The 21,437-nt window shown below is 36.2% G+C and overlaps 1 protein-coding gene and 1 long non-coding RNA gene across 17 annotated transcripts in view; one reads left to right on the top strand and one right to left on the bottom strand.

The window, feature by feature from the left end:
- The window catches only part of LOC147844083 (uncharacterized), a 209,768-nt gene that overhangs the window by 72,897 nt on the left and 115,434 nt on the right, over positions 1–21,437 (top strand). The window lies entirely within an intron of this gene.
- Positions 1–21,437, bottom strand: part of cfap299 (cilia and flagella associated protein 299) — a 101,416-nt gene that overhangs the window by 59,470 nt on the left and 20,509 nt on the right. For 3 of the 4 annotated variants that reach the window (XR_015490301.1, XR_015490302.1, NM_001115124.2), the window contains exon 3: positions 1,319–1,409. Coding sequence is in view for 2 of the 4 variants with exons in the window: in NM_001115124.2 (NP_001108596.2) it covers positions 1,319–1,409 (91 nt within the window). In the remaining 2 variants the exon portion in view is untranslated. Of the gene's footprint in view, positions 1–326; positions 779–1,318; positions 1,410–21,437 lie in introns of those variants that run through there. The other variant, XM_087252106.1, reaches the window with a different exon arrangement.

The raw sequence follows: 21,437 nt of genomic DNA, 5'->3' as shown, positions 1-21,437 counted from the left end.
CTTTTTTTTTTTTTTTAACCTTTTTACCATATTTACACTCAAAAGAGTTGAATAAAATAACAATATATTGATCTAAAAAAATACACAGAACACCAACATAAAATTTATTTTACACTGGGCGGTGTTAAATATAGTTACATTTTTAACTTTGCCCAGAGTTCAAACAAACCCTTATGTCGGTGTCAATGTGCCAACACTTTTGAAAGTGTTGATCTAATTCTGTTGGGAGTGGACCCCATGAGACACTTTCAAAGTATCGGAATTAACTACCTTAGAGATGTTTTGGGTCCCCATATTTTGCTGTGTATAGTAGGTAGTTGAAAACATTCGGTTGGATTGCTTTAATAGTATAGACAGAGGTCAGAGATTTGTTCCATGTGAGCTGTAATGTTAAACACAGCATCAAAAAACCCCAGAGCCTTACAAAATGTCAGTGGGAAACTTGTGTAAACTCATTCTTCTCTCATTTTTTGAAGTCTCTATGACTGCACCACTTGTCTTACAATCTGTATAAATGAAATGAGAACATATGTTTTATAACTTCTTGGGTCAAAAAAAAAGAAAAAAAAAAAGAGTAGGAGTTTCCGATATATTTCCTTTTCCTCCCTTCCGGAAAACACTATTGCTGGATGTGTTCATATCTGCAGCGAGAAGTCTTTCATGGCACAAACTGCACATGTGTTGCTCAGTTAGCCAACAGAACACATGTAAAGGTGTTTACATGCCAATATCAGGGCGATGGGCAAAAGCTGTGCCTTAAGCTTGAGTTGTTTATGACCTAACGGCAATAAAACAAAATGGTTTAACACTTTAACATGACCACACATGTTGCTGGCTTATTTGGTATAGTCAGTTTAAGAATGTGCAAGCAAACACAATCTGTGAAAATTGCTGTTAGACAAATTGATTTGCTAGTGTATTTATTTAATGTACTCTAGGAAGAGTTAGAGAGCTGGGCGTACAGGGCATGGTATATATCTATTTGCTATCATTTTTACATTTTTATATTTAAAAAAAAATCAATAAGTGGGTAAAATAATTTTGTAAAATCCTTATATAGACTTTTTATAATAAAATGTCAAGGTCCAAATGTTGAGGGGGCCACCGAAGGGCAAACCAGTGGCTACTAGTGCGCATGCTCTATTCTTTCTGTGGAAAGAAGACTGAGGTGGCAATATGGCAAGGTGCGAGAGAGAAGGGGGGTTACCCTACAGAGTTTGACACAGTGTGGATTGTGTTCCCATCCTTAAGGAATAGCAGAAATATTCGGGGGGAATCCCATTACGTAGCAAATGGAGTGCTGTAATAATGTACTCACATTCATTTCCCCACTGCGGTTTGCCTCCTCCCGCTCTGCCAGGGCTCTCAGGAAGTTATCTTTGAGTTCCTTTCCTGTACTTGCCAGCTTCCTGGAAAAGACAACATTTAAACAGTTTGAAATGTCTCTTAAAAATCAAGCTTAAATGTTTATGGTTGTTTTATTCTTGCAAGCAAACACTGATGCTTACTCTATTTGATGCTTATGGATCCTAGCAGTAATCTTTTCCACTAAATAAAAGTCTTGTGATTTTGTGTGTAGTTGTTTTATTTACTTTAGGAAAAGTACCTTGTAAAATCACTTTTTGGAAGCGAGATAAATCACAACAACATTTGTTCTTAAAAATATTAAAATATTTGGAAAAGAAATATCCTTCTGACTTAAATTACTATAAATTACACCAAACCCACAAGTAGACTTGTAACAATGATACAGATTATGAAAATATCCTAAATATCTGGTTCCATTAAAAATATGAAATGCGCTGGCTGAAAAATGAAAATAATCTCACGGAGTGATTTCCGACAAAATGATATCTTCATAAAAATAAATCACTCTGCCTCCACCCTAGAACTGCTGGTAATTAATCACAGTGGGAATTGCTATTGAATAATTCCACTCTTGAATTATTATCTCAGTCATTTCAGGAAGACCTTTTCTCTCTCTCTCTCTGTGCTATTTGGCCTGTTTCCATGAAAACAAAGTTCTGGCAAACTGCAGCCTGTACACCTGACATAACACTCATTGGCATTCATCTCTCAGACGTTTCACAGTGCAGTAACAGCAATAGCGCCTTGTCATTCAGCCTGAATTTGCTCAACTTTCATAATGTCTGCAGTATACCCGCAGAATCATCGGCCTGCCAGTAAACAAGTATTTGAGAACTTTTTTTCCTCTCGGGTTCGCACAGAGCAGCAGAGGGTGAAAAGGGCAGCAGAGATTACCCTCTCCTCATATCGCTGAAAGACGTAATACATGCCTCATCAAACTCGATGCATCTTCCATAAAAAAAAGAGTAAATTGGATTAACCTTTTCTCACCCTCAAGATTGTATACAGTTGAAGTCAGAATTTTCAGCCCTCATTTGAATTTCTTTTTGTTTTTAAATATTTTCCAAATATGTTTAACAGAGCAAGGAAATTTTCACAGTGTGTCTGAGAGTGTTTTTTCTTCTGGAGAAATTCCTAAGTTAAGTCTTTAAATGTCACTTTAAGCTGTATAGAAGTGTCCTAAAACATATCTAGTCAAATATCATGCGCTGTCATCATGGCAGTAATTAAATGAGTTATTAACACTATTATGTTTAGTATGTGTTAAAAATATTTTCTCCATTAAACAGAAATTGGGAAAAAAAGTGAACAGAGGGGAGTAATAATTCATGGGGGCTAATAATTCGCACATGTGAATGTATCTTTTTCACTTTTCCATAAAATAAAAGTAACTTTCGATATCTTTACAAACACATGATTCTGAATAAAATTCACTCCATCAAGGGGCAGAAATTTGCGAATGACTTGCGTATCTCAAATGGAGAAGCTGAAACATTAGCCATTTACAATAAACAGCTAAAGAGGCATCTTTTGTGTCAGTACTTGATATTTTATTACCAGCATCTTCTCCAGCGAAGTTGACCAATTTGTGATCATACAATGTCTAATGTGAAGAATCACGATGGATGATGGCTTATAAATAATTTATTTATTTCTAACCAATTAATTATTTGTAGTCTACCGTTTCAACTACCTGACCCGCACGGTCTTTGTTTTACCAATAAGCAATCAAATCATCAATACATAAAGATAAGTAATACACAGATTAGTACCTGTGTTTATTATTAATATATATATATATATATATATATATATATATATATATATATTAGGGCTGTCAAATTATTATAAAAATGTACGTAATTAATCACACTTTTTTGTAATAAATCATGATTAATCACGAAACGGCGTATTTATTTCAGAAATAAAAGCACAGGCATTAAATGCCATTTGAATTTCAAAACAATCAATGCCAAGAACAAACAAAAATGATTTCCATGTTGGATTCTAAGTGAACTACACACACAAACACACACACACACAATGGGCGCAGTAAAGCGGACTCGGTGAGCGAGAGAGGGATCCCTTCAGATTCATCAACACGCACGATCACGTTCATCAAATTTGCTTAAAGTATGGCTGTATTTTTTCAAGCCAGGATGTTGACACAGCAAAGTGAACTTATGAAATGTGAGGGCTCATGGACGCAGCTTAAAGGCAGAGAATAGGGCTGTCTTTGACAGCTTGCGACTTCATCTGCCATTTTCACTGAGTACATTTACATGGACACCAATACTCTGCTTTTATTATTAAGATAATACGGATTAAGAGTCTACCATGTAAACAGCGATTTTTCATCACCTGAAAGGATCACGCAAATCCCGAAATGCTGAGGTTTTTCTTTCCGTTCGACATGCCGTATCAAATTCCATTAAAACATCCTGAATGAAAATATGCTGAACTAGGGATGTAACGGTATCAGAATTTCACGGTTCGGTAATACCTCGGTATGAATGTCACGGTACGGTATTTATTGAATCATTTACAGGAAAAAACAAAACTTATGAAAATACTCCAAAAAAGTGCCAAAAGTGTCAATGACATACAAATTAGCCATCTATCTGTAAGCTTTGAAACAGGAACTTCAATTTTAATAACAAAAAAATATTAAACCATGTAAAAAAATAAAGTTTCAATTTAGTATTGTTGAAAACTCATCACATTCAACATTTAATCACTCACTCACTTAGATAGAGATGGGTTTAAAGGAAAATTATCATATAAATATAATCTGGTAAAAGCTGGTATCTCTGGGTATTTACAATGTCCCCTGCAACAGAAAAACCCCTCTCATTTGGGACTGAGGTTTCTGGGACAAGAGAGATATGACTTGGCCCAGGTTGACAGCAGTAGGTAACGTTGTGCATTGTCTTTTCCCCACTTGAGAGGACAAACCATGAGTGAGATAGAGGTCTCATGTCTGCATCAATCTAAACAGTGTGCTGACAACACCGCTATTCAGTACGCGCGCGACAACACAGCTGATAAGAACTCGCGCGACAACACCGCTATTCAGTACGCGCGCGACAACACAGCTGATAAGAACTCGCGCGACAACACCGCTATTCAGTACACGCGCGGCGACAACACCCGCTTTAGAGTTTTCCAGCTCTTTTTGATGCCCGCTTCTAGCAGCACACTCCATTTCCACATTACTGGATCTGTAGCGACAACAGACCGCAAGGGATGATGGTCAAGCATGGGCTGATGGGAATTGTAGTTTTCGTTACCTCCCGTTCGCTTCATTCGCCTGAGCAAATTTTCTCAGAAGACCTATAGTTTTACCGAGTCATGCGGCTACGGTAATATCGAAAAAAATTAATATTGCGGTATGACGGTATTTACAATACCTGTAACGGAGGTTGAACTGCAGTTAAAGTCTAAAGATTAAAAAGGGAACACCCGAAATTGCATGAAACTCCGGAGGAAACGCAGAATAGCCATGTAATGCGACATTAATTGTTTTGTACTGAAACTTTACTTCTTAAAGCACATCCTTGGTCTTATCCAAATTTCTTTGCACGTTAAACATGTGCAGGGCTGGGGCAAGCTGAACTGGCGCTCTAGGCAAGCGACAATCACACCGCCCTCAACCCAAAAGTGAAAAAAAAGTGACCGGTTTGCTGATGAAAGCAAGGACCATGAGTGACAGGGTCGGTGTAGCTGATAAAAGTGAAGACCGGGGGGTTCACTTAATATTATGCTGCCGAAGGCGGCCGCCTAGGTCGCCTTTATGCACACGCCATTCCTGAACACACGTCGGCCATAACAGGAAACAAATAACGCGGTAAATATTTAAAATCAATCTCAAGCCTTTTCATTTTAAGATCCTGCTTAGAAAACCAATAGCAGAATAAAAGTTTTTTTGTACTTGGCCTTTTTTTGCTAAGCGAATACCGTCTACCAGATGGAATTAACTGAAATTTTTTTAATTTAATTTAATTTAATTTAATTTTGTTTTATTTTGGGAAAGTGTTCATCAATCAATAATAATAAATAAGCCTGAGTTACCACCTAGTGGTAATTTTCATCTGTTGCCCCCTGCTAGAAATTAAAAAATGTGTTGATCCTTAGTCAGTTTGAAAAGCACTGACTGTACCCAGCACCTCTTTCTATGGCAAGCCCAGACGCCAAAACAAATCAGACCTATTTGATATATGCAGACAGCTGTCTTTTAAAGCAAAGAAATGGTAAGTTGTACTCAGTTTTACTATTATAGACTGTGACTGAGTCTAATGTGCGTCAGTTTAACAGTACTGACTGGCAGTTGAGATTTTGTGAAACGTCAAATAAAAAATGCAGATTTCAAAGCACTTTACAGGATGTTTAACGTCATACATACAAGCTTTATTTTTCTTCAAGAACAGGAGCAGTAAAAACACAAATGATCTCATATTTATTCATAAGCAGGTGACCTGTAATGATGCCTATTTGTTATCTGTCATTGACAGCGGCTGTGAAATAAAAAAGTTACGCACCTGTATTGGCCTGAAGACATAATAATCCTTATGAGCCCCCCGTACCCCTCCTCCCCTCAGGCCATACTCCGGTTACAGGGTGGCAGGTGGGGGGGCTTTTACAAACAGGCTGGCTGCTTAGAAAGGATTTAACAGACCATGATGCACTTGGGGCCCTGCTCTGTTTATTCTGGATGATGAAAAGAAACTGGGGGGAAAAGCTCTAAGTAAATGGAACACACACATGACATTTATTTTGGTCAACTACTTGGCTGCCTGTAGTTCATAAACGTGCAGCCGGACGCCAGGCACTGCAATACTAGCACGAGAAGCCTTTGTTACAGTTTCTTGGTGAATGCAGGACCAGGGCCATAATACTGTCAGAAGTGATCTGGAGCCCATGCCAACAACTACTATAAAAAACTTGATTAAACCCAACGCTGGGTCAAATGTAGGCAAACCCAACAGCTGGGCTTAAAAATGTAATTTAAATGTTTTTTTTTTATGTCTTAATTTTAGGTTTGTCTATCTTTTAATGTTAGGTTGATAAACAATCTATTCTAAAATGTTGGGTTAAATTTTACAATTGTTTAATCCAACAGTTAGACTAGTTCATTTTTAACCAGAAGTTGGATTAAAACCAACCCAGGCTCATTCTAAATAAATACCCCTAAATACATTTCTGGAGAGCGTTTTTTTTTTTTTTTTTTTTTTTTTTCAGTTTTTGTTTTTCCTCAAGAGGCCACGGTGAATGCTTTTTGAGATCTCAACTTTCTCTTGCGAGTGCTATACGAGTCCGCTCCTGCATATATCCACCTGAGGTTGCTGTCAACTGACTGACCCACCCTACTCCTTCCCTAAACCCAACCGATAGTGTTTTCTAAAGCACAGATAGATGAGTGACCACCCACTTACCTAAACACAACTGACAATGTTTTCAAAAGCAATCCAGAAAAAGAAAAGCCCTTGCGGCAGCCTGATTTTTAAAATTTTTTTTTTACCACATTTTCAGAATTTACCACATTCTCCCCCTGTTATTTACTTGCTTATTTTATTTTTTGTCGTGTGTTTTTTTTATGGAGTCTAGGGTCATATATACTGCAATTTGTACATTCATTTTTTAAATTAATTAATAGTCTCTTTTATATTGCAAAATAAAAAAAATTGTAAACAAAAATACAGTATTAAGCAAAAATAAATGAATAAAAGCAAATTTCCAAAAGTCGAAAAGCGAAAATAAATTTTTGAGAAATAAAAATGGCTGCCATAAATGCCCAAGTTCCCTTGACCCCGCCCCCTTGTCAAATCAGGGCCTCAAATTGAAACGCACAGAATTGTGAAGTGCAAAGTGAAAACAGCATCACAAACTCACGGTTGACTAGGCAAATCAAAATGAGAATTACAAGAGACGGGTTTTGAAAAAGGCAATGCTATAAAAATGTGTTTGAAATTGGTAAATTTTAGATTTTTTTGCACTGCTTGATTTTTATTTGCAGTTCTTTTTTGTTTGGAAATTTCATTTTTATTTGTCAAAACTTAATTTTCCCTTTGCTGTTCTTTATTTTTATCAGCAAATTTAGTTTTTATTTCTCAAAAATAAATTTTTGCTAAGCGATTTTTTTGTTTTGTTTGTGATTTGCATTTATTTATTTATTTTTTTGCTCAATACTTTATTTTTTGTTTGCAAAACTTTCCCTTATTTTGCAAGTATATATGGCCCTAGACTGACTAGTTTTTGTTCCAGCTTTCTGGAACCGTTCTTTACCAAACTTGAACCCTGTCCTTGCGGTCAACTCTGCTCTACGACACAAGTCCGCTGCCATATGTGGCTAGCTACTGGACAAACTGGGGAAAGCTGTCCATACAGAGGTAAGCGGTCAGCTGGTAAGCATGAAAAGGAACAGCATCATACCGCCCCATAGCATTCATTTTTAAAATCAAATGCATACATGTGTACCTCTGGCTACATATTTCGTGATCTCCAGAAATATATATAGGGATATATTTTCAGAATGAGCCTATGTTTATTAAAAAAAAAACATCAGACCCTTAAAAACCCCATTAGAGTGTTTTACCTGATCATTCTTCACACAACTGAACACTTTAAATCTTACTTCCTTTTAAGACTGCAGCATAGCTTGAAAATGTTCAATAGACATGATTACATGACCACCCAAGTGAGTTCTTCTCAAAATAATAGTCTGGTATCAACAAGCAGAAGTGTTAGAATATGCCCAGCCTGTTTGAGTACATCTCAGGAATAACTTCACTGGCTATCTATTTAAAGAATGCAATCCACAGGGTTGTCCAAGTTTTCACGCATCCATTCCTCAACACATATGGATGATGTTACCTACCAAGTATATGCTAACATGTCACCTTGCATCAACAATCCGGGCTGTGTTGAATTAGGAGGACAATGGTTGGAATAGCAGTACCATGAGCAAGTGTAATAATTATGCAAACAGAATGCTTCATCTGTGACTGACAGCAATAGGAGTGTATTCGTGTGGGCTCTCATTTTATAAGAAGTAATGGGAAGAAATTTGGAGCACTTCAGGGTATAACTCAAGCCAAACTGATCTCATTGTTCACTTCAGACTGATGGCCCAGCAGAAGTATTTCCGATTATTCCTGCATCATTTAGCGGACGGCTATAAAAAGCACTGTTAAATTTTACAGCAACAATTATAGGCCTAAAAGGACATGTCCATCATCTAATGTCTATCTTATTCTATTAGAACTTCATGTATTCACACGCATATGAAGATATAGCAGTGTTGACTTCAGTAAGATTGAAGTTTTGATGTTAGTTTATGCATTAGGTATAATGAACTAACAATAATACTTCGATGTTTATTCATTTAATTTAATGTTTGAATAAACTTTAGTTCACAATTTTTTAGTTCATAAGCAAAACACTTGTTTTAATTTGTAACTACATTAAAAATGTTGTTCATTGTTAGCTCACGACATTAAAAGAACAGTGCGTTTTCTCTGCAAGAAGTCTCTTATTCAAAACTATAAGTGCTTGAAGATGTTGTAAAGGCGTATGGAATCATGGGAGTTGTCACATTCACCTCCACTGTATGGTTTTTACATTTCACAGATCACATGATGAGAGCAGGGATGGTGGAAAATGTGTTACGTAATAGATCCTGTATTGTCTTGTAAAATGTGTAGTCAGTTAGTGTCCCAAATATCCTCACAATTATAGAAATACCAGTAAATGATGATCTTGTGAAAACATGTTTTGGTGCCTATGAGGAAAACAGCTCATAAATCACAGACAATTAAGTATTTTGAAAATGTAAAAATGTATGGTTTGGCTTTGTTTTTTTTTTTGTTTTTTTGGCAAAGTTCTCATTGCTTATATCTTTCTGCTATCTTATATCTCTACTGCTAACAGTTTATATTTAGAAATTGATTCAACAAAAAAAGAAAGTAACACTCTAAATAGGCAGAGTATTCTACTGTTGTCAAGATACCAAAATTTTGACTTGATACCACACCTAAATTAAATAGCCCAATACCGATACTAAATTGACAATACACCAAATTTCTTTTCTTTAAAAATGTTATTTATTAATAAACAACCAGTAGCTATGTTTCCATCCTCCTATTTTTATGCGTATTTTGGACATGCGCAAAAAAAATTTGGTTGATGGAAATGCCAAGATGTGCATACATTTTGAAAATGCGCTTAAAAAACATGCACATAACTGAGTAGGATAAACTTTTTATTGTCATGTGATTTTGTTGTAGGAGATCATGTGATGATAAAAATGTGTGTGAGTGAACAAACCAGCATGCTAAGCACACTGTAAAACATCTGAAATGTTTTTTTAGTCATTCTAAAATGCGTAACCATTTTAGTATTGGTGTTATCATATTATTATTGACCTCCAAAAGTGCCAAGATAGTCTGCGCTCTGTCTGTCACACCTTCAAACGCCCCCACATATTGCATCTGAGATGCAAGTCATTTATTAAATGAAGAAAAGATTCATGCAGCTTCTCCTACCTCAGCAAATTCCATTTTTATTGTTGATACTTGGCGCCAGTTAATCAGAAACTGACGTTTTTGTTCCCTTTGATTTGTTAGATGCTGTTAAACGCTGCTTTATTTGCATGTCTTTTATGCGATATTCCAGTTTTGCGCGTACATTTAATTAGCATCTTTGGAAGGAAACATAGCTAGTGTTTGCTGTCAGCTGTAATAAAGTGGGGGTTGTGCTGTTGAAGCAGCACACTGTCCCCTATTGATGAGCAATAGGAACTACAGCTGTCACGCAAAAGCACCGGTACTAAAAAATTGCAGAATCATTTCGTTGTGAGAGCCAGGATATCATGATACCTTTTTAGTATCGTATATATCGTATATCGTGCAACACTATTCCATTTTATATATATATATATATATATATATATATATATATATATATATATATATATATATATATATATATATATATATATATATATATATATTAGCGCTGTCAAAATTAACGCGTTAACGCATGCAATTAATTTGAAATAATTAACGCGTTAAAAAAATTAACGCAATTAACACATTTTTTATTTTATTTTATTTTTTTCCTCTTGTGGACAGGGGCAGATGCCGAGCAGTTTCCCGCTGGGTCGACGTACTTTTTGGGCCAGGCTGATCATCTTTTTATGATCTGATTGGCCCATATAACACTCAGCAGACTGTCATGTCTTTCTGCCTCAGTGATTGACGGTGCTGTGTGAGCTGTCAAGCTCTGAAATTAAGATATTTCTTTCCCGGACAGAGCGGCCGTGTAACATAATCTGCAGCCCATTGGTTCTTTTCTTTATTGACATTGGGCTGACCAAATCACAGAACTTCCATGTTAGGCAATGTGTAACGTGGGTGTGTATTTGTCAAAATAGCCGAGAGTCACGCCTGTTTCTTACTCGTCGCGCGGGTTCGTGCCGCGGGAGAGCAAGCTTTTGTGTCTGCACTCTGCAGCGGGGCACAGATCAATATATTCCCGTCTGTTCTATCTAGTTACCTATCTGTCCATATAAATATACTTTTTTTTTTACTTTAAATCTGCACCTTGGCTTGTGGCAACTCCCTCCTATGCTGTTTCCTTAACCTGCAAGTCTTTATTTTACCAATTATAAAGAATGTCTGCCTCTCAAGCTCTAAAAGAAGTGTTAGTCATGCATTTTAAGATGCACTCGGTCAGAAGACAATCGCATGAGATATCATGACATTGTTTTTTTGATCGTCAGCATGATGTAGGCTTATAGTGACAATAATATTTATACAATATGGTTAATATAATGATATTTATACATGACCAAACTAGTGTGCAACTTAAGCAACTTTTTTACATTTAGTTTTGTAGTTCTGCCCAAACAAATATTTGTTGCATTTTTTAATTGTTTAAATTAATTTGACACTGACAATGTAAAATCTTTTAGCTAAGTTTAATGTTTCATTGTTGAGTTAAACATTTTTCTAGGGTCTCTGATACATTGCTTTAATTATTTATCTTTATTTTATTAATCAACATTAAATCTGTGCGTCAGCTGGCAGTTTTTGTCATGTTCATCATTTATTAGGCTCCCTCAAAACACACAGGCACACATCTACAGTGTGGATTATAATTTTATTATAATAATAAATTTTTTAATTTGTCAACTCTCGTTATTTCCTATATATGGCTTTTGTGCTTTTATAGAATGGGAGTTGGTAAACCTATTTAAGGGCATGCACAGATTTTTAATACTTTATTATTATTATTATAATTTTCCATATCTGTAATACTTGTATATTGGAATTTGTTTTGCAGTCCACTTAGAATCCAACATGGAAATAAAGGTTTTCTTTATTGGCATTAATTGTTTAGAAATTCAAATGGCACTAACATGCCTGTTTTTTAATTCTGTACTAAATATGGCTGACAAGCCAGGATCTTGATGGTTTATTGTGGATATGTTGTTTACAGGAAGAAATCTGTGTTACAAGTTAAACAAAAATTCTAATAATTAATTATATTTTAAATTTAAATAGTATTTGTCTTGCGTTTACATTAATTTTACATTTGAATAGCCTACATTACAAGTTTCAGTCTTTTAAATGATATTAATCGCGATTAATCACGATTAAAAAAAAATTTAAAGTGCGATTAATTAGTTAATTTTTTTCATCGATTGACAGCACTAATATATATATATATATATATATATATATATATATATATATATATATATATATATTTATTTATTTATTTATTTATTATTATTATTATTATTATTATACCTAATATGGATGTCTATCATGCAGCACAGTGGCTTGCCTGACAGCAAGAAGGTCGCTGTTTTGAGTCCCGGCTGCGCTAGTTGGCGCTTCTGTGTGGAGTTTGCATGTTCTCCCCGTGTTCGTGTAGGTTTCCTCCGGGTGATCCAGTTTCCCTCACAATCCAAAGACATGCGCTATAGGTGAATTAAGTAAACATTTAAAAAAATTGCCGTTGTGTATGTGTGTGACTGAGTGTGTATGGGTGTTTCCCAGTACTGAGTTGTGGCTGGAAGGGCAACAGCTGTGTTGAACATATGCTGGATTAATTGGCGGTTCAATACGCTGTGGCGACCTCTGAAATAGAGACCAAAGCCGAAGGAAAATGAATGAACGAATGATGTCAATCATTACCGGTTCCCAACATTCTTCAGAATATCTTCTTTTGTGTTTTCGACTCTATTTTCACTCTTGAAAGACTAGAGATTTCCACAGCTTTAGTACTTAAGATGAAAAGATACTCGCAGCTGTGTAATATTTGGACTGAATGTGACTGTCAAACAGATGTGTCTCAATAACATTTCTACATAGCTAATTGGAAAGTACACAGATAAACTTTTGCCAGATGCCAGGCATAATTAAAACGTTTCTGAGAAAACAAATTACATCCAACGAAATTTACCACACTGGGTTCCTTACATCCGCTTAACTTTTAATATTCATATTGAAGTGGCATGTGTGGTTGCGACAGAGGCAGAGCTTGAATCTTAGCATCAACACAATAAAAAATGCTGGGTTCCACATAATTGATTTGTGTTGAGAAAACATATACACATTAAGTTAACTGATTATTTAATTATTATTTTTTTTATTTAAATTTAACAAATTTAATTGAACATAAAACAATTAACAATCAGCAAGTATTATTTTTATGTAATTGTGTTTCCGACTACATCTGAACAGCGCAGATTTATGCACAAAATAATGTAAAATAATTCTGCTTAGTCAAAATAGACAGATCTCACAAGGAAATATAAGTATTTTACGTTTTGTCACTTTAGTGGCTAATTCGTACGAATTCGTATGAGTTTAGTCGTACGAAAATGTATGGTTTTAAAAAGGAGGCGTGGCACCCAACCCCACCCCTAACCCCAACCGTGATGGGCAAATCATACTAAATAGTACAAATTAGATTGTATGAATTCATACGAATTAGCCACTAAATCAAAAAGTTACGAATTGCTGTGAGATTGAGTTGAAATAAAATATATTGTGTCTCTCTATTGCACATGTTTAAACTGCCAGAATTTTGTCTTTGGGGGAGAATGGTTTCTTTTGGCTTCAGCAACCTAAACGCACAGTCGCAAAGAAACCAAGCCCCCCATTTTTATTGGACTAAGATAAATGGCCCTTAGAGAGCAAGCCTAAGTGCCCTTGAAATATGGTGTTGATGCACACAGAGGGTTTGGTTATTTACATTCAATTTAAGGGTGTTTCGGACATAAGGCATGACACTCAGCTGGTCGACATCAAGTCAAAGACAGGGTGCAATGTGTGTCAAATGTGTGCATGTGTTTCCGCACAGGAGTGAGAAAGGTAAGTTCTTTGTGGTGCGTTTGTTCTACCGAAGCATCAAAAAGTTATGTATATCATAACCAAATGGCTGTTTTTGACTGTAAAGCATTCAGCAAGGCTGTGTGTGTGAGTGTGTGTGTTAATGAATACGTGTGAGTTGGTCAACTTGAAATCGTGACCACAAAAGAGGGGAATCATTTGGACTAGCCAAGCGCCCACAGAAGTAATTAATCACAGTGAAGGATAATAAAAGAGATTCTTTCCCAAAATGGAGCACAGATGGCCTTTATTCTTGATATATAGCTCTCAAGTGTAACTGTGTCAATAACAAGGCAAGTTAAGGAGAAGAAAAGCACATATAACAACTTTATCATCACTGTGAAAGAGTCCAAAAACAATGAAACGACTTGAGAATCTGCGAGTCCTCATAAGTTTTTAGACACAGATTTGCTGAATAGAGAGATTTAATTCATAACTGCAAATTGAAAGGTTCCTTGTGTAAGCGGACTCTAAAAGTCTATGTTACGGTTTAATACCAGTATCCAACCCCCGTCATGAAATTTATTAGCCCCGTCAAAAGCCCTTAGCTCAAACGTATGGCATTCCAGATGTTTTGAGTTTCAAAATCCGTTTTTAACCCAAAAAAATCAACAATGCTGTTTTCACACGTGGAACTGAGAGGTTTCACTTCTTTCGTTCAACTCCACATTTTAGTTTAAATTATAAAGGCTCTCAACACATTTTGTACATGTAAATGTTCAGGACAGAGACTATTTGAGTTCCTGAAAAAAAAAAGCTCTATCCTGACTCCAGTTGATCTGATTATGTTAGTCAGTCCAGTTTTATTTTAATACAAATATTTCTCTGCCTTGACCACTAAAGATGTTTTATTGTTAACATTGTAGGCTTTGCACAGATTTTTGGATGAGCTCTTATCAGATAAGTGATATATGAGGAGGTACTAGAACACACAAAAACACATTACCATACCACTGAGCCCAAAGGGATTAGGTAAATCCATACCTTAGCACCTCGTTTCTGTAAGATTGTATGATAACACAATTCTCTGAATATCTTCTCAGAAATTAACTTTAGATAACATGCTGGCAAATTGTAGATTGACTCATATATTTACATATTACAGTATGTTTGTGAAAGGAAGACTGATAATTTACCTAAAATTAAACAGAACAAACCAAAACAAAATCTAGAGGCTAAATTAAAAGGTTTTGCTGTATTCCATCTCTAGTGTTGTCACGATACTGGAATTCTGTACCAACTGATACAGAAATTTTAAAAACGTCCATTTTCTGCTAACATTTTAGCATTGTTGAGCCTGTTCTTAAACACTGCTGATTTGCCATTGTGTTCACATGCTTAACAGAAATAATTGGCCGTGAAGTTCATCAGTTCACTGAACTCACTGCTGTTTACTGAGTGTATTTACAGATACAGGGACACTGGAGCGTTTTAAAGCCACAAAGATCAGCTGGTTTGACTATAAGCTGATATCCGAGAGATCCCCGGATCAATTGCGGCTTTAAAATGCTCCAGTGAGTTCGGTGATTTGATGACCTTCACAGCCAATCACGATTATTTCTGTTGAGCCCGTGAACACTTGCAACTGTGAACATTGCAAGTCAGCATTGTTTAAGAGTGTGCTCAACAGCGCTTAAATGTTAGTGTAAAATAAACGTTTTTTTTTTATTTCAGTATTGATTGGTACTGAATTCCAGTATCATGACAACCCTAAGTCCATCCCATTAAAAAATGTTGGCTTTAAAGTTGACTTAAAAACAAATATACATCAATACTACAAAAGCTTTGTTTATCAATAAAAAAATAAATAAAAATAGAAAATAAATAAAAAATAGAAAATAAATAAAACAATGAAACATTGTGCAAAAAACACAATTTACTATTCCAAAGATATTGCGTCATAAACATTATATCATATTTTCAGTCAACTTTTCTTTATCAGATGATTTTATGTAAAACTTCTATAAACAGAATCAAGCGTGTCAATCGGTACATTTACATGTACACCAATAATCTGATTTAAATATGATTAAGACAATACTCTGAATAAGTATTGTTCACCATGTAAACAGCGATTTATGATTAATTTAATCCGATTAAGGTCATAATCGAACTAAACAAAAATCAAATTAAGACATGTGGAAACATTAGTCGCAGTATTTAAGTGCAGTACAGACACAAAAACACCTTAATCAAACTATTACCGTTATGTTGGATTTTTTGCCGCTATTTGCGGCAGGATAGTCTATACAAACACAACTGTTTTGACACTATTCTCTGCTCCTGTCGAGTCAGCAAAGTACCACAGACAGCTGCATCACAAAATGCTGAGATTTTTCCCCCTATTTCCCCTGTGCAGTATCAAATTCAAATTAATTATCAAATTGAAACTACACTCTTCCAGCAGTTCATACTCGCATCCAATATTTAATTTGTCACAGGGGCATGCAGGAAATGTTCCTAAATGAAAGTGAAAGTGCCAAACTGCAGTTAAAGTCAACAAATTTAAAATGAAACGTCCAAAATTACATGAAACTCCAGAGGAAACGTGGATAGCGCGGATATGCAATGACGTTAATTGAATTATGTGCTTTAACATGTAAAACGGGATCATGAAACAAACATGTAACTCATGTAAACACCTTAATCATAGTAATGTCTTATTCAGATTAGGGCAAATAATCTCACCACTGATGTCCATGTAAACACAGTCATTGTCTACCATGACGCTGATGATGAGATAATAAACATTTTTTCTTTTGCTGTACTACACTTTTTGCGGCTTTTTCCTTTGCATTCATTTCATAAAAATGTTATGATTACAAGCAATTATATTTAATTCTTTCACTACTACTCATGTATGTGTTACATTTTTAATGATTATGACATATTTTCTCCTCATGTTCTCCTCATGTTGGCGTGGGTTTCCTCCGGGTGCTCTGGTTTCCCCAACAGTCCAAAGACATGCGGTATAGGTGAATTGAATAAGCTAAATTGTCCGTGGTGTATGTGTGTGAATGACTGAATGGGTGTTTCCCAGTGATGGGTTGCAGCTGGAAGGGCATCAGCTGAATGAAAATTCTAAAAATAACAAATGAGCTAGATAAAAAAGAATGTGCTGGATAAGTTGGCAGTTCATTACGCTCTGGCGACCCCAGATTACAAAGCCGAAAATAAAATGAATCAATCAATCACAAATTTTTTATAATAAAAAATATTTGAAAGAGTAAAACAAGCCATTTGAAATTCCTGTTGCTCAACGAGGGAGTTACACTTTTTGAACAAACAAAAAACTAAGAGGAGAACTAAACCAAAACCAATCTGTACTAGAGTAAGTTGAACAGAAATGAAAACAACTGAACTGACAGCCATTGATACATTCATTTAGATTTTCTGTTTTGTTTTAATCACCAGCGAGCAGACAAATCCTGCAAAGATGATTTATGGTTGAGCAGCCTAGTGCTGGTCCCACAAAAAGACAAAGAGACGTACAGTATAAAGAAGCCTTTTCCAACTCTCACACTGCAATAATACAGTGCAGGCTGTCTTTGTTTTCACCCCCTCGGTGTTCAAATAAACTCTAATATGAAGGCGGAATGTAACCTATACCTCTCTATTGCTGATGCCCACAATGGAACTCTTAGAGGTATTGCATAGTGGTGAAAGTGCAGGAGCAGCATATATTCGAGAGCTGGAAGCCCACTTCATCTTCAGCGTAAGCGAGGGACTGCTGCTAGGTCACGGGGGCCGAGGCCCCAATGTAAACACAGGTGTTGAGGAGGAAAGTAAAAGGGGTTACCCCAATCCAGTAGCTAGGGAAACAGCAAAAGTCACGCTTGGAGAGTGAGAACTACCCCCGCAATTGCTGCCAAATGGAACATTCCCCATCAATCTGACATGACTCTTTATTAGGCCTCATTTGAGAGAATTAATGTGGCCTCTGCCTTCACACAGCAATTGCCGTAGCTCGTGATCAGGTGCAGCAAGACGTGAAACTTGGGTGTTTTTGAATCATTTGGATGGTGTTTATCATTCATCTTCTTACGTGTTTCAGTGTTTATCTTGGTCAGTGGACGGAATTAATGTGCTGTAATGACTCTGAGGTAAAATTGAGGAAGAATGGCTGCTTCAGCATTTGGAAAGCATATCCATAACTTGACGAATCCAAGGAAAGTTAAGCTTTGTGTATTTATTATAACCAGTCAAACTCTGTTACACAATTTAAGGAAAGAGATGCAATATTTAGTTATTGTTTGAGATATGTTATAGAAATTATACTATAATAATATTATACTATAATTATTACTGTCTGCTACGCAAAAATAATAAGGATTTTTTTTATATATACAGTCAAGCCTAAAATTATTCATAACCCTGGCAAATTAAAGTTACTTAAATGTTTTTGTTTTTTTCCAGGATGTCTCTTGTACATCATCTTATTGTCTTTTTTGTGACAAACAAGTGATTTCCGGTCGAAAAACTAAAATACTTGCTAGTTGAATAAAAGAAAAATACTCAGAATTTGGCAGGGGTATGAATTATTTAGGGCTTAAGTGTATTTAATTTTCTGACAGGTATACACTCGCCGGCCACTTTATTAGGTACACCTGTCCAAATGTTAGGTAACACAAATTTCTAATCAGCCAATCACATGGCAGCAACTCAATGCTTTTAGGCATGTAGACATAGTAAAGATGATCTGCTGCAGTTCAAACTGAGCATCAGAATAGGGAAGAAAGGTGATTTAAGTGACTTTGAATGTGGCATGGTTGTTGGTGCCAGATGGGCTGGTATTTCAGAAACTGCGGATCCACTGGGATTTTCACGCACAACAATATTTAGGGTTTACAGAGAATGGTCTGAAAAAGAGAATGCAGAAGAGCATTTCTGAACACAAAACACATTTCACGTCCAATCTTGAGATGGATGGGCTACAGCGCCAGAAGACCACACCGGGTACCACTCTTGTCAGGTAAGAACGGGAAACTGAGGCCACAGTTCGCAGAGGCTCACCAAAATTGGACAATAGGAGATTGAAAAAACATTGCCTGGTCTGATGAGTCTCGATTTCTGCTGCAACATTCAGATGGTAGGATCAGAATGTGGAGTTAACAACATGTAAGCATGGATCCATCCTGCCTTGTATCAATGGTTCAGGCTGGCGGTGGTGGTGTAATGGTGTGGGGGATATTTTCTTGGCACACTTTGGGCCCATTATTACCAACTGAGCATTGTGTCAACGCCACAGCCTACTTAAGCATTGTTGCTGACCGTGTCCATCCCTTTATTACCACTGTATACCCATCTTCTGATGGCTACTTTCAGCAGGATAACACCCCATATAATAAAGCGTGAATCATCTCAGACTGGTTTCTTCAACATGACAATGAGTTCATTGTACTCAAATGGCCTCCACAGTCTCAATCCAATAGAGCACCTTTGGGTTGTGGTTTAACGGGATATTCACATCATGAAATTGCAGCCGACAAATCTGCAGCAACTGCCTGATGCTATCATGTCAATATGGGCCAAAATCTTTGTCAAGAAGGATGAAGGCAGTTCTGAAGGCAAAAGGGGATCCAACTTGATACTAGTTAGGTGTACCTAATAAAGTGGCCAGTGAATGTAAAGGTTGGTAAATATGCCCCCCTCCCCCCACATTATATATAGAATAAATTATTTGCAATAATAGCATTATTGAAAAACATAGTGATTTATTTATAATACTTCAGATTAGTTTTATACTGCACTTTATTACAATCAATACTTATTTCATACTATATACAACACTACTTTTTGTTGTCACAATATCATTATACTGAATAAGTAACTAATCAAGAATGTATCTGATTTCACGTGATCATGAAAACTTTGTGTGTCTTGAAGAGGCTAATTCAGCTATGGCCACTGATATCTTTCTCTCTTGCTCTTGCATGAAAGCATAAGGTAAATAAAAATATTCAGAGGGAGCTGCTTGTTTTGGACAGATGACCACTGCCATGAATGGGCCCAAGTTCCTAATAAGCTTTCCTACCTCAAACAGATTGACGGGGGGAAAAATATATTTTCTCGTATAAAAATCTCTCGTATCATTCTCATATTGCACTGCTCAACAACAATTGGAGTTGAGTAAGAAATTAGCAACTAAAGTGTTGAAAATTGCAGCAAGATATTTGTCTGCCCTTCAGCTTACTAAATCAATTTAGTTCATTTTAATGGTCTTTCTTAAAAAAAAAAAAAAAAAGTGCTTACCATGCTCATACACTGTTAAAGACCACTAGTATGGCTGGCCAGCAAAATAAGAAGCTTTTTATCGACCACAGGACACAAAGTGTTCCCAGTGGTGCTCTCTCAGCTATGCACTGACCAACACTACGAATAATGATTTATCTCCTTGCTGCTCTTGAGCTCAGTTTTACTATCTGTTTGTACAGCTGACAGAACAGGCAGGCCTTAACGCTTGGAATTTAATAAAAGAGATTCAATACTGAGCATTGTAAACTTCTGCTCATCATGTGCTAAATATGTTTGAGCTGTACTATATGCATATCCTCAACCAAGACTAAGACACGTCAAGAACAAGAGATGTTGTGTTGAGGATTTGGACTTAAAATCTTGCTCAATAAAGAAACAGTATATCCTTCACTGGCCTGGCAGATGGCAGCTTTCAATATAGTGATTTCTAAAAATCAGCAGGTACAGTTCGTGAAATATTTTTCCTGAGGGCACTTGGAGAAAAAGAATCTTATGGAAAATATTATTTTGGGCCGTCGAACGACGAAGGAAATTCCACCCAGCATGACAATTTACTTAACTCATTTTTTTAAAGAAATTCTCTGTCACCTCTGATTATATTGAGTCAAATGTATCAGTTACACATACTATACATTCAGTTTTACAGAGGCCTCTCATTGTTAACCGCTGACGGTTGTGGTAGGGGCAGGTCTGTGAATGAAACATGCAGTGTCTTTAAATTACACTCAGTATATATTTAATATCATTGAGGGTCTGTCAAAAGTTACATTTTAACCCTTGCTGTCAAGACAGATTGAACGATAAAAAGACTAATTTGATTCGTCATAACATAACTATTAATTTTACAGATTAATATCTGACCCAAGCTGAACAGGTTTACTCAATTTAGCCAAGTTTCCTGTTAAAACTTGTAAATGTCAAACACAAGCATAATGTTAGTAAAGTATATCCTCTGCACGCAAGGAAAAAGGAAAAGTGTAGGAAAATGTATTTCGGGGACATCTAAATATGTTCGTGTTGCTTGAAATGAGTCGTTTCATCTCACTCTGACATTCAGCAGGATTCCTCCATCACAAGCACTGTGGCCCATTAGATTAATCTGCTTTGCACATGTTAGGCTTGTGGTTCTAACCTCATCAGTCTGCAAGACCTTCTAATCATACAGCATGCAGAAGTGGCTATTAACCACAGACAGACTAAGAAAACATAAGGACTGTATCTTACAAAATGTTCTGACCAGTTGGAATCGAGCTGTCTTCCTTATGTCTTTTGATGCATTTAGTAATTGTCCGCAGTCTTTCTGTCAATCTTAATTCTAGCAGCTGCTACAGATATAGAAGCATCAAAATGTGAAACACTTCTAAAGCCAGACTCTCTACAAGTGTTTAGGACAATTTATTACAAATTTTCCTC

This window comes from Danio rerio, chromosome 5 (genome assembly GCF_052040795.2).
Source record: "Danio rerio strain M-AB ecotype USA chromosome 5, GRCz13ab, whole genome shotgun sequence".
In the NCBI taxonomy this organism is placed as follows: Eukaryota; Metazoa; Chordata; class Actinopteri; order Cypriniformes; family Danionidae; genus Danio; species Danio rerio.
The sequence above is the reverse complement of the archived record's forward strand: the minus strand, read 5'-3'. Positions and strand labels throughout refer to the sequence as shown.